The sequence below is a fragment of the Bufo bufo genome, chromosome 2 (assembly GCF_905171765.1).
Source record: "Bufo bufo chromosome 2, aBufBuf1.1, whole genome shotgun sequence".
Classification (NCBI taxonomy): Eukaryota; Metazoa; Chordata; class Amphibia; order Anura; family Bufonidae; genus Bufo; species Bufo bufo.
This window is the reverse complement of record NC_053390.1, coordinates 221,989,186-222,008,779: the sequence shown is the minus strand read 5'-3', so window position 1 is coordinate 222,008,779 and position 19,594 is coordinate 221,989,186. Positions and strand designations below refer to the sequence as shown.

The following is a 19,594-nucleotide window of genomic DNA, read 5'->3' as shown; positions in this document are numbered from 1 at the left end:
ACACAAAAATCCGCACGGAAAAACCGCATGTAATTTGCTTTGTCTGCAGGCTCCCTAAATCTGCAGCATGTCGACTTATATTGTAGATATCTGCCATTCTGCACAAGATCTGCGCCTTTTGCTGAGGATGTTCCCTTATTATATGCACAGTTGTATCTACGGAGAATTAAAGTGTATTTACAATGACAGATATTATTTTTGATATTTGTAATACTGCTCGTATCAAGTGGAGGATATGATTTGACAGATTCTACTCTATCCCCCTTCTATGAGCCTGAACTTTGAACAAGCCTTTAGTCTGCTAATCTTTAGTTTTTGCTAATTTAACATGAATACTAGGGTCTGCTAAACTGCAATTTTTTTTAATTCACTTCAAATATTACCAGAGTTAACAGACATGGAAAGAGCAAATATGATTTTATATCTTTAAAGTGCGGGTGGTATTTTATCTCTCTCATTTTGCACTGATTGAAGGAAATCTTCTGTATTGCACATAATTATCTTGCCGAATCCTATGACTATTCTGTATCAATTCTTCTACGTTAGTGTCGCTTACTAACTGGAATCATTCCTTTTCCAATCCAGAACATTCACTTTTCTCTTCTCTGAAGACAACTGAACTAAAGTTTGAATGATAATCTAGGCCAAACAGATAATGGCAGTCGGTAATACTGGACAGAGCTGCTGACAGCTGGGACCTCATCAGTCCAAGGTGTGCGGGAAACAGTCACAGTGCACATAATACATTGCCAGAAGATATTTAGGAGTATATTTTTAGATGTACATATAGATAGATAATAGATAGATGATTATTAGATAGACACACAGAGACAGATATATAAATAGATAGACAGACAGATAGATGATTATAAGATAGACAGAGACAGATAGAAAGATAGATAGATAGATAGGAGATAGATAGATAGATAGATAGATAGATAGATAGATAATAGATAGATAGATAGATAATAGATAGATAGATAGATAGATAGATAGATAGATAGATAATAGATAGTAGATAGATAGGAGATAGATAGATAGAGATAGTAGATGATTATTCGATAGACATATAGATAGATAGATAATAGATAGATAGATAGATAGATAGATAATAGAAATGGATAGATGATAGATGATTAACAGATAGAGATATATTAGATAGATAGATAGACATATAGATAGATATAGATAGATAGATAGATAGATAGATAGATAGATAGATAGATATACAGGTAGATAGATATAGACAGATAGATAATAGATGATTATTAGATAGACATACAGAGACAGATATATACATAGATATATAGATAGAAAGATATATAATAGAGATTGATAGATGATTAATAGATAGAGATATATTAGATAGATACATATAGATAGATAGATGATTATTAGATACGCATACAGAGACAGATAGATAGATAGATAGATAGATAGATAGATAGATAGATAATAGATAGATAGATGATAGATAGATAGATGATTATTAGATACGCATACAGAGATAGATAGATAGATAGATAGATAGATAGATAGATAGATAGATATGATAGATCAGTACTCCAAACCTGGGGGTATCTGTAATTGTTTGGCTAGTTATGTTATGTATTGTTGGTAAGCACACCAGCATAAGAAGGTATGGTTGGCAGGGACAAGGTTGACCATCCTGTTCCTTCCGTCTTGGTGGGAGTTGGATGGTCCTACTTCCTGCCCGGAGGGGGAGTTTTAGTTTAGATAGTGTGGAGAAAGGAAACACATCCAGTGGCGTGCCCAAGGGGGGGCAGTGGGGCGGGAGGTCTGCCCAGGGTGCCGGCTCTCAGGGGGGTGCCAGAACAGAAGCAATGAGCGCTTCCATCAATACAGATGGAAGCGCTCATTGCTTTCCCCTTTATAAGATGCAGTGCATCTTATAAAGGGAATACTAGTGAGCGCTTCCATAATGGAAGCGCTCACTAGTCTGCAGGAGGAGGGGAAGAGAAGAGCTGTGAGTGCTGTCCAGTACTTACCCCTCCTCCTGCTCGCTCTTCTCAGGGTCCAATTAGGAGGTCTGGAGGTCTAATGGGGGTATGGAGGTCTGATATGGGGGTCTGGTCGGAGGTCTGATATGTGGGTCTGGAGGTCTAATGGGGGTCTTATATGGGGGTCTTTTCTGAGGTCTGATATTGGGTCGGGTCTTAAATGGAGGTCTAATGGGGGTCTAATCTGAGGTTTAAAACTGGAGTCTTATATGGGGTCTGACATAGAGGTCTAAAGGGGGTTTGGTCTGAGATTGGCGGATCTCATTTAGGGTTTTATATGGGGGTCTGATCAGAAAGGAAGGTGTTTTTTATTATTATTACTAGCGCACAATATAAAAGGGTGTTTTTGTGGTACCAGTATTTTAAGGGGGACTGTTTCTGCAGGAAAGTATTGGGGAGCACACTGGACACAGTATTGGGGGTGGCAGGTTGGGGTGTTGAGAAGGTAGGAGGATGATGGAAAAGTAGGAAAGTAAGATGTCTGTTAAACTCTGCAAGACGAGGCACAGCTGAAAGAAGTCACCATGGTGGTCTGGTCTAAAAGGAGAAGAAGAGGAAAGAGAATATCTACATCAGAGAAGAGAAGTCACTGGATGTAAGAGGTACATATTGTGGCGCTGTATCACCCTGTATGTTCTGTAGCGCTGTATGTAATGTTTTCCAAATATGTCTTTAAAGGGGTTGTCCGCTTTTTTTTTTTTTGTATGAGCGCTGCCTTCTCTGCCCTGTATACCTGCTCATCACTGCAAATGCTATGGCGAGCAGGTTAACAGAACAGAGAAAGCAGCTCTTATATGAGCGTTGCCCTCTCTTCAAACAGCTGGGGGCACAGAGGGCATTACTAATGTGAAGGGGGCACAATATGCATTTATACTATGGAGGGGGCACAAAACCAGAGGGCATTACTACAATGAAGGGGGCACTGTGGGCATTATTACTGTGAAGGAGCACAGTGGGCATTATTACTGTGAAGGGGGCACAATGGGCATTATTACTGTGAAGGAGGAACAAAGGGCATTATTATTGTGAGAGGGCACAATGTAGGCATAACTACTGTGAGGGGGCACACATCTGTGCAAAACTACTGTGAAAGTTGTACAATGAGGGCAATACTACTGTGAGGGGGTACAATTTTTTGAAAGTATTGGGGGGTGGGGTGCCAAAGAAAGGATCTGCCCCAGGTGCCAAACACCCTAGGCATGCCACTGAACACATCTTAGAGCTCCTACTTCAAGGGTCTTAGGAACCAGCACCATATTATCCTCCAGGGAGAGTGAAGAATATCCAAGATACAGCTTTCCTGAAAAGCTACAGTGCTCTTAGACAGCTGAGTGACCAGCTACCACATCTTTACAGATCCTGCTGCAGGTAAAGGACTACAGCTCACACACCCATCACCTCTATTACATCCAGGACAAACCAACTCAAATTGGTCATAAAATGTGATCTGATCTTCATCTAAGTCACAACAATAGACAATCAGTCTGCTTAAACTAATAACACACAAAGAATTAAATGTTACCATGTTTTTATTGAACACACCATGTAAACATTCACACTGCCGGTGGAAAAAGTATGTGAACCCTTGAATTTAATAACTGGTTGAACCTCCTTTGGCAGCAATAACTTCAACCAAACGTTTCCTGTAGTTGCAGATCAGATGTGCACAACGGTCAGGAGTAATTCTTGACCATTCCTCTTCACAGAACTGTTTCAGTTCAGCAATATTCTTGGGATGTCTAGTGTGAATCGCTTTCTTGAGGTCATGCCACAGCATCTCAATCGGGTTGAGGTCAGGACTCTTACTGGGCCACTCCAGAAGGCGAATTTTCTTCTGTTTAAGTCATTCTGTTGTTGATTTACTTCCATGCTTTGGGTCGTTGTCCTGTTGCAACACCCATCTTCTGTTGAGCTATAGCTGGTGGACATATGGCCTTAAGTTCTCCTGCAAAATGTCTTGATAAACTTGGGAATTCATTTTTCCTTCGATGATAGCCATCCGTCCAAGCCCTGATGCAGCAAAGCAGCCCCAAACCATGATGCCCCCACCACCATACTTCACAGTTGGGATGAGGTTTTGATGTTGGTGTGCTGTGCCTCTTTTTATAGTGTTGTGTGTTTCTTTCAAACAACTCAACTTTGGTTTCATCTGTCCACAGAATATTTCGCCAGTACTGCTGTGGAACATCCAGTGAGAGCAGGCCACAGCTGCTGACTAACCCCTCCTTTTTTTGCAGATTTACAATGCTGGAGATGTGGCACTCCAGCGAGTCGTGCACTCCTGATTAGCCTGTCTGCCCCATAGGCTGATTTTAATTATTTTCAGTATAAAGCTGTGGCCTGCTCTCACTGCATTCATTGGAAGCTGTCTAGCACCAGGAAGGGTATAGAGTGGGCTCAGCATGCATGTTGGTACCTGCATCCCTTGTAATGGAGGCCATTTTGGCACAAAAAATGGAAAAAGGCAGAGTGGATCCAACATGCATGTGGGTCCAACACTCCCTGAATTTTATGGTGGTCATTATGGCGCATAACAGGTAGTATTTAGTGTTAGGACCCGTGTAACAGAGATCGCCTTGACGTTTGGCATACGGGCTTAGATGATTTTGTACAAAATGCATTGTCCAAGCATCTCTTTTATAAATAAGTGTAGTATTAGCACCATAATTTTTGTAAGCATTGTTGTACTTTGTCTGATTTGCAGAGTGCTGCTGCATTGTCTCCTTTTTTTCCTGTAATGTAGGGGAGTAAATTTATTTGCTAAGTTTCACTACGTGTGAGTATACGCATAGATAACCAAACATATACAAGTGTATATTGCCTTAATTAAGGGATTTTACCACAAAATGTGGAATAATCATATTTACTTTAAAGTACTGCCTAAAGTGCTGGAGTGTAATTTTCATTTTCATATACCGTATACTGCAATCTGCATGAAATTAAGATAGTTATAAAATCCAATAAAGTTTATTTTTTTTCTAAAGCAATTCACATAAACATGACATTTCTTCCATAGGCAGCTAATGCATAAATCTAATTTCATGACATAATGGATGTTTTTCTACTCGATGAATATGTTGCCCCAAAATGCTTCACTTGATTATCTGCATAGCCTGGAGACCTCTGTCACAATGAAACTAGTTCTTTGAAATTAATGGAAGATGTATTTTAATAAAGATGCTATATTACCGTCAATGCTTTACTGTGATTACAAACTTGGTTTCCCCATAGAAAACCTGTGCACCCGCTTTCTTTAATTTATAGAATTTCTAATCTATCTTTTCAAGTTTAATGACAACCAATATGGCAGCTACTGTATTTGAGCAAATATTTTCCTGAACTATAAATCTGCACATATATACAGTTATACAATGTGAATGGAACATTGCAAATTTGTCACTAACCATATGGCTGTCCGAACAATTTTTTAACTTTTGACATACACAAATATAACCCAAATTATCAAATAAAACATGGAACCTCATAGCCACGGATTTTCTGAAGGCAGACACCAGTCACATTGCGAAAATGTCACCCAGAAAATTCACACTATTTTGCATCAATTATAATGCTTTGTAAACAAACATTGCATAAAAACTCATATTTATGGCTAAAAGTAAGACACAGAGCCTCAGGCGTTCATACGCCACACGCCCATGTCCACATAAACACATCATTTCAACTGAAGAGACCAAAAGTACCTGTCATCATGATTAGTGTTGAGCGAAGTAATAAAAAATCCGATTTCACTGCTTCTCCGAATTTCTAATTTCTTTGTATGTAGCGGGCACAATGACAGTGAACGACCATTGGATGGAAGAGACCACGCAAAATGTCGCACAGTGACGTCACACTGAACGGCATGGCGACGTCATACATCACCGCCCGCAAGATTTCGTACGGTCATCTTGATTGAAGACACCATGCGAAATCTCGCACAGTGACGTCACACTGAACGGCATGGCGACGTCATACATCACCACCCGCGAGATCTGCACAGTATCTTCAATCAAGATAGCCGTGGCGGTTTCTTTGCTCACAAATTGATGATCACAAATGTATTTTTTTCTGACATTTCAGGAAAAATGTATTCGTTACCACATAGTGAAAAGAAATTCGGCTTCGCGCGAATCAAATTTTTACTGAAATTCAGATCAAAGTCAATTTGTTTGAATTCGATTTGCTCAACACTAATCCTGATGCGTCATCAAGTTCAAATCAACAACATTAGGTGCAGAGGAAACTAGATGTGCAGCTAGTCATCTTCTGCCCCCTTAGGCCTCATGCACATGACCGTATTTTTGGTCCGAGTCCAATCCACATATACTTACGGATCACACACGGACCCATTTACTTTAACGAGTCTGCAAAAACGTACAGCACACGGATGTCATCCATTTACTGTTCACATCCGTGTGGCCAAACCATAAATTATAGAGCTTGACCTATTCTTGTCTGGTTTGAAGACAAGAATAGGATTTTTTACAGTGGGTTTTGTGAAAATTGCGGGATGCACAGGGACCGCATCTGTAATTTGCGGATATGCGATTTGTGTACCTCAAAACAGATACGATCATGTGCAGGAGGCCTTAATAGAACAAAAGATCCACCTAAATGTGATAGAGCACATATTATTTCTCATTGAGGGGTGGTAAGAGGGGGGATAACATGAAGAAAAGTTCCTGCATCACCCCCTTGAGGTCTCTGAAAAGAGAAGGAGGTGCAATGTTTCATCCAGCTCGGACTTCATACAAGTACTTATGTGGGATTAAGACTTCACGGACACGGCCGTGTCCATATTTCAGTTTGCAAACAATGCATCCGCAAAATATAGATGCCTTTTGTGCGCGTTTCACATTTTTTCACTCCCTATAATAGAAAGGACAGAGCCGGTCTGCAATATGGACAGGAATAGGACATGTTCTATAATTTGCAGAATCGGCAAAAACACAGATGTGTGCATGGCCCCATAGAAATAAAAAGGTCATTGTGCTACTGTATCTGTAAAATAGTTCAAACAGCACATGGATGAAAATGCGGTTGTGTGCACCAAACCTTACTGTGATACCAAGAACTAAGCTCTAGTCCTTATATTCTAGCCATGGCATATCACATAGAAAAGCAGAAATGTCATCTAAAATACAGTCGTGGCCAAAAGTTTTGAGAATGACACAAATATTAGTTTTCACAAAGTTTGCTGCTAAACTGCTTTTAGATCTTTGTTTCAGTTGTTTCTGTGATGTAGTGAAATATAATTACACGCACTTCATACGTTTCAAAGGCTTTTATCGACAATTACATGACATTTATGCAAAGAGTCAGTATTTGCAGTGTTGGCCCTTCTTTTTCAGGACCTCTGCAATTCGACAGGGCATGCTCTCAATCAACTTCTGGGCCAATTCCTGACTGATAGCAACCCATTCTTTCATAATCACTTCTCGGAGTTTGTCAGAATTAGTGGGTTTTTGTTTGTCCACCCGCCTCTTGAGGATTGACCACAAGTTCTCAATGGGATTAAGATCTGGGGAGTTTCCAGGCCATGGACCCAAAATGTCAACGTTTTGGTCCCCGAGCCACTTAGTTATCACTTTTGCCTTATGGCACGGTGCTCCATCGTGCTGGAAAATGCATTGTTCTTCACCAAACTGTTGTTGGATTGTTGGAAGAAGTTGCTGTTGGAGGGTGTTTTGGTACCATTCTTTATTCATGGCTGTGTTTTTGAGCAAAATTGTGAGTGAGCCCACTCCCTTGGATGAGAAGCAACCCCACACATGAATGGTCTCAGGGTGCTTTACTGTTGGCATGACACAGGATTGATGGTAGCGCTCACCTTTTCTTCTCCGGACAAGCCTTTTTCCAAATGCCCCAAACAATCGGAAAGAGGCTTCATCGGAGAATATGACTTTGCCCCAGTCCTCAGCAGTCCATTCACCATACTTTCTGCAGAAGATCAATCTGTCCCTGATGTTTTTTTGGGAGAGAAGTGGCTTCTTTGCTGCCCTTCTTGACACCAGGCCATCTTCCAAATGTCTTCGCCTCACTGTGCGTGCAGATGCGCTCACACCTGCCTGCTGCCATTCCTGAGAAAGCTCTGCACTGGTGGCACTCCGATCCCGCAGCTGATTCCTCTTTAGGAGACGATCCTGGCGCTTGCTGGACTTTCTTGGACGCCCTGAAGCCTTCTTAACAAGAATTGAACCTCTTTCCTTGAAGTTCTTGATGATCCGATAAATTGTTGATTGAGGTGCAATCTTAGTAGCCACAATATCCTTGCCTGTGAAGCCATTTTTATGCAACACAATGATGGCTGTACGCGTTTCTTTTCAGGTCACCATGGTTAACAATGGAAGAACAATGATTTCAAGCATCACCCTCCTTTTAACATGTCAAGTCTGCCATTTTAACCCAATCAGCCTGACATAATGATCTCCAGCCTTGTGCTCGTCAACATTCTCACCTGAGTTAACAAGACGATTACTGAAATGATCTCAGCAGGTCCTTTAATGACAGCAATGAAATGCAGTGGAAAGTTTTTTTGGGGATTAAGTTAATTTTCATGGCAAAGAAGGACTATGCAATTCATCTGATCACTCTTCATAACATTCTGGAGTATATGCAAATTGCTATTATAAAAACTTAAGCAGCAACTTTTCCAATTTCCAATATTTATGTGATTCTCAAAACTTTTGGCCACGACTGTACAATTAGAGAGGTTTTTTAATAATGTGAAAGAGGACAACGCGAGGACTTTTTACTTCTACTTTTATTGCTTCCTCTTTTAAGAAGAAATACTGTTGAAGTGAACCAGGTGAAGGACGCTACATTTCACGGACGCTTGCTTTTACCTGGACAGTGGTTATTCCCGGCTCTCGTCCAACTAGAACTTTCCCAGCTTCCAGGGTCGCTATTTTTGATTCTTCAACCTTCATGAAGTCACTCACGAGATCAGTGATATCGAACTGCCAATCTGGTCCTAGCATGTATGTCAGCTGTCCGCCAGAATCGGAAGACTCTGCAACAAACTGCGTGAAGACACGAACCATTGCATGCTGGTACTGGAGGGAACACCCCCGTCCTTTCTTCTCATCATCCTCTTCATCTTCACTGTCTCTTGTTGGTCTAGGGAGAAATGAAAATGGAAAATACTAAGTTATTTTAAATACATATTAAAATAGCATTTTTGCATAAAGCAGCAATTCATTTCAATAAATATCTGCATCTGATATCCCTTGTATATCAGTTGCTGACAGTGGCTTGTTGTCAGTGAACAGAAACATTCTTTTTTATTTTAACAAGGCTTTTTCGTTATTTTCATGCAGTGTTTGAAGTTAATAGAGGTCAATAATTATGACTCCTTATGCCATGCGGTGTCATGCGGCCCCTTTTTGCAGTTTTTTTAAACTTCCGCGCCTAACTTTGGACGCATGCAACGTTTTTATACAGCCCTCTACACTGGGGAGTAGCGGGTTAGTGCCATCAGCCCTGGCAAGTTCACGAAGATTTATGCCAGTTTCCTGGTGTAAATGACGATTGAAATCTACGCCAGTCAGTGGCTTGAGTAGATCCCAATATAGGCGCATGGACTCGGCCTGCACCTCTGGGATGTCAAAAGTCGGTGTAAAATGGAGTGTGTGAAAGCACCTAAAAGACTGTGCTAAAAAAGTGCCACTGACACAAATCAGGTTAAGGCCTCATGCACACGACCGTTGTTTGGGTCCGCATCCGAGCCGTTTTCACTTCAATGGGGCCGCAAAAGATGCGGACAGCACTCCGTGTGCTGTCCGCATCCGTGGCTCCGTTCCGCGGCCCCGTTAAAAAAATATAACATGTCCTATTCTTGTCCGCGCTTTGCAGACAAGAATAGGCATTTATATTGCCGGCGCCCATTCCGTTCCGCAAATTGTAACATAGTAACAAAGTAACATAGCACATAAGGCCGAAAAAAGACATTTGTCCATCCAGTTCGGCCTGTTATCCTGCAAGTTGATCCAGAGGAAGGCAAAAAAAAAATTGTGGAAGGCAACACAAGCGGGTTCCGTTTTTTGCGGATCCACGGTTTGCAGACCACAAAAAACGGCACGGTCATGTGCATGAGGCCTAAGTCTTCCTTTTTTCAAAGAGCCTTGGAAAAATGAGATGTGAAATATAACTGATCACCTTGGGTAACTATTCCACTTTCTTTTGCACTCATTTTTATACAGTTCTCCTGCTATATATCAATTTCTCAATTTACCTTTGACTGCACAATGGCGCTACTTTACAATATAATGAATTTGAATATGACTGTGGCCCAAATGTTGCCACAACGGCAGAAATCCAGTTCTGCTGGTGGCAGTGCGATCACATTCACTTTCATTATATTGTGACCTAGCAATGCAATGCTGCACTCTCTAGAGACGTGTTGGGTCGTCCGACCAAAGTTACCATGTAGTCCTATTTATCCCTTCCTTACAGGAGCACATACAGCATTAGGGCTCACGCACATGACCATTGTTTGGTTCCGCATCCGAACTGCATTTCAATGGGGCTGCAAAAGATGCGGACAGCAAATTGCAGAACACACACGGGCGGCATCTGTGTTTTGCGGGTTCTATACATTCCATTCTATGATGGAATGTATAACGGAATGCCTTTAGAGGCATTCCGTTATCGTTCCGTCATAATAGAAGTCTATGGGCTGCAAAACAAATCCGTCCCATTTCCGTTATGCAGGAGAGGACTCCCCTGCGTAACGGAAACAGGACGGATCCGTTATGCAGGCCATAGACTTCTATTATGACAGAATGAATAACGGAATGCCTCTAAAGGCATTCCGTTATACATTCCGTCATAGAATTGCATTATGGTCCGTGGTAACGGAATCCATAACGCAATTCACTTTTTACCACCAAACGAAGCACAAACGAATTTCATAACATGAAATGTGCTCATCCCTAGCAGTTACTGTTAAAGGAAAGTATATTGAGGGGAATTTATCATGCCCCATACTCCCAGCTTAAAAAAAATCTCAAAATAGAGCTACTTTTGGGGTTACTCGTGCAAAAGTTTTGTGATTATTTTTTGATTTTTTTCGCCATTCCCTCCAGTTTTGAAAAAATACGTGGAAAGGGGGTTTGGTTAGCAATGTTAAAGGCTGGTTTCACACGAGCGAGTTCAATGCATTGAAATCGCAGCATGTGTCTGCAGAAGCTCCCGTACTGACCTCTCTAGTACTGACAGAATTGCATAGCATTATACTGATTTATGATGCTATGTAACCCTTAGGCCCCTTTCACATGGGGGAGAATTCCGCGCAGGTGCAATGCGTGAGGTGAACGCATTGCACCCGCACTGAATCTGGACCCATTCACTTCAATGGGGCTGTTCAGATGAACGGTGATTTTCACTTGTGCATTGCGTGAAAATCGCAGCATGCTCTATATTCTGCGTTTTTCAAGCAAGTGCGGATGCAATGTGATTTTCACGCATGGTTGCTAGGAGATGATGTTAGTAAATTGATAAAAGTCAATTTAGTGTATTATTTTCCATTATAACATGGTTATAAGGGAAAATAACAGCATTCTTAATACAGAATTCTTAGTAAAATATGGATGAGGGGTTAAAAAAATAAATAAAAATTAACTCACCTCATCCTCTTGTTCGCGCAGCCAGCAGCCGGTGAACAAGAGGATGAGGTGAGTTAACCACTTCCCATCTGGGCCATTTGCCCCCTTCCTGACCAGGCCAAATTTTGCAAAACTGACATATCTCACTTTATGTGGTAATAACTTTGGAACGCCTTTACTTATCCAAGTCATTCAGAGATTGTTTTCTCGTGACACATTGTACTTCATAAAAAAACACAAATGCAATAGCACTCTGCAACCAGCACTCTGCCCTGCCTCCATGCTGGATGTTGAATGAGGCATTGGTGTACATTTTGGCCAAAGCATAATAAGCCACTCACCACGTCAAGGTCGCCTCTATGAGTGGTCCCTAACACTAGTTCCTACCTGTTTATGGGCCATGATAGCCACACAAATTCCAGGGAGCGCAGGTACAGCATGCACGCCAGGCACACTCTGCTTTTAACCCCGTCCGGTGCCGTGACAGCTTTCATCGGATCCAGGGATGCAAGTACCAACATGCATGCTGAGCCCACTATATACTTCTCCTGGAGCCAAATGGCTACTGGTAGGCGCTGTAAAAGTAGACTCAGTTTTATACTGACTTTAAAACCAGCCTCCAGGGCAGACTAACTGGTCAGGTGTGCATGACTGCATGGAGATCGCCACGCCTCTAATATATACTACAAAGAGAAAATGTGGGGGATTCAGTCAGCACAACCCTGTATGCAGGTGCACATCGCTATGGCGAAATACACATACAAACGCAAAAACACAAATGAAAAAGCACTCTGCAACCAGCACTCTGCCCTGCCTCTATGCTGGATGTTGAATGAGGCATTGGTGTACATTTTGGCCAAAGCGTAATAAGCCACTCACCACGTCAAGGTCGCCTCTATGAGAGGTCCCTAACACTAGTTCCTACCTGTTTATGGGCCATGATAGCTACACAAAGTCCAGGGAGCGCAGGTACACCATGCACGCCAGGCACACTCTGCTTTTAAATTTTCTAAATTTTAATTTCTCTGCTTTTAAAACAGAAAGTGATAACTCATAAAATATTTATTACTTAACATTCCCCATATGTCTACTTTATGTTGGCATCATTTTGGAAATGTAATTTTATTTTTTTTAGGACATTACAAGGCTTAGAAGTTTAGAAACAATTCTTCAAATTTTTAAGAAAATTGCCAAAACCCACTTTTTAAGGACCAGTTCAGGTCTGAAGTCACTTTGTGGGGCTTACATAGTGGATAACCCCATAAATGACCCCATTGTAGAAACTACACCCCTAAAGTTACTTAAAACCGATTTTACAAACTTTGTTAACCCTTTAGGCGTTCCACAAGAATTAAAGGAAAATGGAGATCAAATTTTTAAATTTCACTTTTTTGGCAGATTTTTCATTTTAATCAAATTTTTTCACACATCGATGGTTAACAGCCAAACAAAACTCAATATTTATTACCCAGGTTCTGCGGTTTACAGAAACAACCCACATGTGGTCATAAACTGCTGTATGGGCACACGGCAGGGCGCAGAAGAAAAGGAACTCCACATGGTTTTTAGATGCCATGTCCCATTTGAAGCCCCCCTGATGCACCCTTACAGTAGAAACTCCCAAGAAGTGATCCCATTTTGGAAACTAGGGTATAAGGTGCCAGTTTTATTGGTACTATTTTTGGGTACATATGATTTTTTGATCATTCATTATAACACTTTATGGGGCAAGGTGACCAAAAAATTGGTTGTTTTAGCACAGTTTTTATTTATTTATTTTTACAGCGTTCACCTGAGGGGTTCGGTCAAGTGACATTTTTATAGAGCAGATTGTTACGGATGTGGTGATACCTAATATGTATACTTTTTCTTATTTATTTAAGTTTTACAAAATAATAGCATTTGTGAAACAAAAAAATTATGTTTTAATGTGTCCATGTTCTGAGAGCTATAGTTTTTTATTTTTTGAGATATTTTCTTATGTAGAGGCTCATTTTTTGCGGGATGAGTTGACGGTTTTATTGGTACCATTTTGTGGGACATACGCCTTTTTGATCACTTGGTGTTGCACTTTTTGTGATGTAAGGTGACAAAAATTGCTTGTTTTGACACATTATTATTATTTTTTTTTACGGTGTTCATCCAAGGGGTTAGGTCATGTGATATTTTTATAGTGCTGGTTTTTAAGGACGCGGCAATACCTAATATGTATACTTTTTATTATTTATTTAACTTTAACACAATAATAGCATTTTTGAAACCATAAAAATGATGTTTTAGTGTCTCCATGTTCTAAGAGCTATAGTTTTTTTATTTCTTGAGAGATTTTCTTATGTAGGGGCTCATTTTTTGCGGGATGAGGTGACGGTTTTATTGGTACCATTTTGTGGGACATACGCCTTTTTGATCACTTGGTGTTGCACTTTTTGTGATCTAAGGTGACAAAAATGGCTTTTATTGACAGTCATTTGAAAAAAAAAAATTATGGTGTTGAACGGACTGGGTCGATTATATGATATATTTATAGAGCCGAGCCGACCGTCACGGACTCGGCAATACCAAATATGTCTATTTAATTTAATTTTTTCTATTTTTAACATTTTTTATTTATTCCTTACTTAATTTTTTTTTTTACATGTAAAACCTTTTTTGATTTTTTTTTTTTTAACACTTTCTTTTTAAATTTTTTCTTTTACACTTTTCGGCCCCCATAAGGTCATACAAGACCTCTGGGGGACATTTACTTCACTTTTTCATTTTTTTTTTCACTGTTGATTTCTTCTGTAACTGGGGCTGACATAGTACCTCCAGTTACAGGAGAAATACACCCCCAGAGAGGCTGTACAGCATAATACAGCGCTGTACAGCCTCAGTGCAGGGCTGATCGAGGTCTGTAGAAGACCTCACACAGCTCCTGCACTCTCCGGTCCTAGCGATCACATGACCGCCGGGCCGGAACAGGAAGCGCATAGCGCTTCCTGCTCTGCATACACAGCGCTCGGCGAGCGCTGTGTATGCAGCGATCCAGAAGGCAGGGACACCTGGGCACTGTCCCTGCCTTCTCTAAGGGTTGCCCTGCTGTCACTGACAGTGGGCAACCCGATCAGCAGCTGCACGATTAGCGTGCAGCTGCAGTTTCTGAACGGACGTTCTGGAATGTCTAGAAATAGAGAACCACCTCCCGGACGTTTATAGTCAACGTGCGGACGGGAGGTGGTTAATTTTTATTTATTTTTTAACCCCTCAAGCCACATTTTAGTAAGCATTCTGTATTAACAATGCTATTATTTTGCCTTATAACCATGTTATAAGGGAAAATAATAAAATGAATAGAACACCTAACCCAAACCCGAACTTCAGTGAAGAAGTCTGGGTTCGGGTCTGGGTACCACATTCAGTTTTTTCTCACACGCGTGCAAAACGCATTGCACTCGTGCGGAAAAAACTGAACATTGGAACGCAAACTTAGTCAAAACTGACTGCAATTGTGCGCCTACTCGCGCGGTTTTCCCACAATGGACACGCGACGCATCCGGAGCAAATACGGGACGCCCGTGTGAAAGGGGCCTTACAGTTCTAGAATGTATTGGATAACACAGACAGCATTCTGTCAGTGTTATCCAATACATTCCAGACCTCTAAGGGTTACATAACATCATAAATCAATATAATGCTATGCAACCCCAGCAGTGCTAGGGAGGTCAGGGCAGGAGCTTCCAGAGACACAACGGGTCATAATGTAACAAAAAACTTGTATACCATGCACTGTGGCCCACTGTTCTGTAAAGTGATGCCTGCTTTTGTTTTCCTCTATTTCTGACACATGTATGATTTTACCTGCGCCAACAAAATCCTGGAATTTATCGAAAAACATTCGGATACTCTGAATTCCAGATTATTTTACAGCCCCATGCACTTGACCGTATCCATTTTGTGCTTTGCACATCATGGGTCCACAAGATACGCATGCAGTCCATGTGAATATGTCCATAAAATGTGGTTCACATTTTATGGATGTGTTCTATCTTTTTGCGGAACGGGTATATGGATGCGGAAAGCACACAGATGATCCGTGTGCTTTTCGCATCTGTATGTCCATTCCCGCAAAAAGATTAAACATGTGCTATACCTGTCCACACAATGCAGAACAATGACCCATTGAAGTGAATGGGTCCACAAACCGCTTATGCCACATGGACGGTATCCTAATTTAGGGGATCCACAATTTGCGGACCAAAAAATAGATACAGTCGTGTGTTTGAGGCCTAACACAGATCTCTTGGATCTGAAGTTTACCATAGAAAAGTTAGAAAACGAATAAGCATTCTCTTTCCTACTCCAGATATGCAAAAAAGTTGCTTTTAAATATTTTCAGAATTTGCATAGCTCCTATCATTAGGTAACTTTCAATTTATGTAATTCTTCAAAGACAGAAATGTGGAGCTGCAGAATGGGCTTATTTTTGTAATTCTAAATCTGTAACATATACAGTATAATCCATGAGTTCCAGTAACAAAGGGATTATAATTAGTAACTCGCACCTGGCTTAGTGCAAAGTAAGAAACATTAGAGGGAACCTGTCACCTGGATTTTGGGTATAGAGCTGAGGACATGGGCTGCTAAATCGCTGCTAGCAATTCTGCAATATCCAGTCCCCATAGCTCCCTGTGCTTTTATTGTGTCCATTTAAAAATATATATATATATATATATGTAAATGAACCTTAGATGAGTCCTGTCTCCTCCATGCTTCAGAGATGAGTCCAGCGTTCTCTGACTCTGAGCCCAGCCATGCCCACTGTGAAGGAGCCCAGCACGGCCCCGCATCCTCTGAATCTCTCCTCCTCACAAAGCTAAAGCGCCGTAATCTCACGATGCGTGAGCTAGCGCATGCGCAGTTCGTTCCCTGAGGCTGATGCCAGCACAGGGAAGGATAACTATGCCGACACTGCGCATGCGCTAGCTCGCGAATCGTGAGATTACGGCGCTCTAGCTTTGTGACGTCAGGGATCAGGGAGGAGATTCTGAGTATCCGGGGCGGTGCTGGGCTCCTTCACAGTGGGCGTGGCTCCTTGGGCTTCTTACTAGCCTCATTTACATATATATAAAATCGTTTTTTGACACAATAAAAGCACAGAGAGCTATGGGGAATGGATATTGCGGATGTGCTAGCGACGATCTAGCAGCCAATGTCCTCAGCTCTATACCCAAAATCCAGGTGATAGGTTCCCTTTAAGAGGCACATGCTGCAGATTTGTTGCCACTAAAAATCCATTCAATTCATCTGAATTGGGTTATTTGGGTGGCAATGGGATTTCTGCAACCCTTGTTCAGATGAGTGAGAGAGTCACAGAAATTTCTGCATCAAATTTTTTAACTTACCCTTAGGATGAGTTCTTAGGATGGCATCTTTATATAGATTAGGTATCTGTGAGTGAAATACCTAAAATAGCTGGCTGTAATCTGTGCCAGGGCATCTCGAGGCAATTCAAGTGTTGGAGTGGTTTGCAAAAAAATATCAATATAAGTGTACAATGTGTGCTTTAGTATCCAGAGCGTACCGTTTTAAAATACCTGAAATAGTTGCCCGAAATTTGTGAAAGAGCATCTCCAGACAATTCAAGTGTTGATGTGGTTGCGAAAATAGCAATTCAAGTGTATAATGCATGTTTTACAATCTAGAGGGTTGAAATCGCTAAGTACAAACACCTGAAATAGTATTATGAAAGCTGGAAATGGCATTTCTAGACAGTTCAAGTGTTGGTGTGGTTTGCAAAAAATTGTAATATAAGTGTACAATGCATGTTTTACTATCCAGAGGGTTCTAGTTTAAATCTTAGTGAAAACACCTGAAATAGTAGGCCAAAATGCGGGACATGCCATGTCCAGACAGGTCAAGTGTTGGTGTAGTTTGCAAAAATAGAAATACAAATGTTTAATGCTTGTTTTATAATGTGTGTGTGTGCACTGGGAAATAATCTCAACTTGTATTACAACAGAGGAAGCTTTTTCGTGAATATGTGTATGTGAACACACATTAGGTCCAAATCTTAGTGGCACACAAACTGCATTATTCCCAAAGTAAATTGTTAGTAGAATTGTCTTCAGTATGTTTATAGAAATGGAAGTACATTTGGTAAAAAAAATATCAGGAATACAGAAAGATTCCAAAAGAGAGATCCAGGGTCAAGCTGTCACGCTCGTGTGTGGGAGGAAAACACCACGCCAAGCATAGGAGGGAAAGGGGACACTGGAATAAGGCCTGGAAAATAGGGAAGGAAGATAGACACCTCCTAGATAAAACCAGTATGAACAGGCCCCAAAGGTAGGCAAGTTCATACACCGGATACCTAGAATCCTATCTCACCCTATAGGACCCGCGAACTAATGTCAGGACTGAGTCTACCTGTTCCTCCAAAGGAAAGGACAAACAGGAGTCTTCCTCAGGCCTAACGACAAACAACAGGGAAAGGCAACACACACATATATCAAAACAAAATACAAAAGGGAACGGAAACACTTATCTTCAATGAAGCTTTGTTAGAACCGGGAACTCAGCCGAGAACCAAACACAAGCTAAGTCCAACAGAAGCTATAAACCGCATAGCATACAGGGAGAAATAACAATAAATAGAGAAGGTTAAATTGCCACAATAGCAACACCTGGGGATAGAAGGTGTGGCAAGCACCAGAAAAAACACAGAAGTCATTTGAGTGCAGTCACTGCCATACCATTTAGTAAAGTCTGCTGCTTTTAGGGAGCTGATGTGGGCTCAGCATCGCAGGAAGATACAAAGCCATCATTATTTCTCCCAAAAAGCCATCCTTGCCTTGTACTCTCTGGCAGAGAATGTGAGACACTTCTTGCTATGAGGCAAGGTGCACGCCTCGGTGGACAACTGAAGTAGCTTTTATACGGCCTGGGACTGTACATGTTTTTCACGGCCCACTTGGTCGATGTATGTTCAAGATCAGGCAGTGGCAGCTCATCCAAGATGTCTGTTGGGTGCTTAAGCCCATGGGAGAAGACACAAAATTTGTCAGTAGAGAAACTGCAGCATGAATGATCTCATCCCATTAATATTTGTCTTAGAACAAACGCTGACACTCATTTAGCAAGGGAAGACGGCAGAAAAAGAACAGCAAATGCATTTTGCTGTCCAACCTGTAGCTATTGCGGACAATGATGATGACGATGCACTGGCCATGACTCCCAATCTGGTCATTGGAAAGCTGAGCTGGAAACAGTTTCTCCTGCATGTTGCCCAGAATTGCAATCTGTATGCTTACTTGGTTACACACTGACAGGTGTATCATTCACATCAAGCAGTCTCATAATTATTAGACAGCTATTCTTTTAGACCATTGCTATCAAAAAAGATAAGGGAATGTTTTCCTCCCTCCGAAAGGGAGGCCAAATAAGGCCAGCTCATTCTGCTCAACATGAAGAAGCAGTTTTTCCACATGCCAGACTGATGCAAATCAGCAAGCAGATTCTTGCCCGTCTTTGGTGCATACCCTGTGCACTGACCCTACAGATTCTGGCAGGCAGACTGGAATAGTTGCACAAACTGGGACAGTATGCTTTCTGTCTTCATTCTTGCCCAGTCTCCAATGTTATCTCAGAGAGTGTTTTCAGTGCCGCATGGGGCATGGTGTCACCTAAACGAACCAAGTTGTTACCCCACCAGTCTCCAAAACATCACTTTTGTCAAAATGAACCAGGAATGGATCCTAGAGGATTTTCACACTCCTCCGATTGAGGCCAATGAATAAATCTGGCCTTGCTGATGATGCCCCATCTTGCCACTGTAGCAGCCTGCCGGCCTGCCTACCTTCATGTTTTGTATGGCTGCTGCTACCTCCATTATGCTGCTGTCTGCCTGCCAACATGTATCATATAGCTGCTGCTGCTTCCGCTGCAGCTGGTACTTCTTGCTGCTAATCCCCTACTGCCACCACTATTGAT

The 19,594-nt window shown here is 41.4% G+C and overlaps 1 protein-coding gene across 1 annotated transcript in view; it reads right to left on the bottom strand.

The window, feature by feature from the left end:
• TMEM132B (transmembrane protein 132B) overlaps positions 1 to 19,594 on the bottom strand; it is a 695,177-nt gene that overhangs the window by 8,296 nt on the left and 667,287 nt on the right. Inside the window, exon 7 of the mRNA XM_040416233.1 lies at positions 8,867 to 9,140. Within this exon, the coding sequence (XP_040272167.1) occupies positions 8,867 to 9,140 (274 nt within the window). The remainder of the gene's footprint in view (positions 1 to 8,866; positions 9,141 to 19,594) is intronic.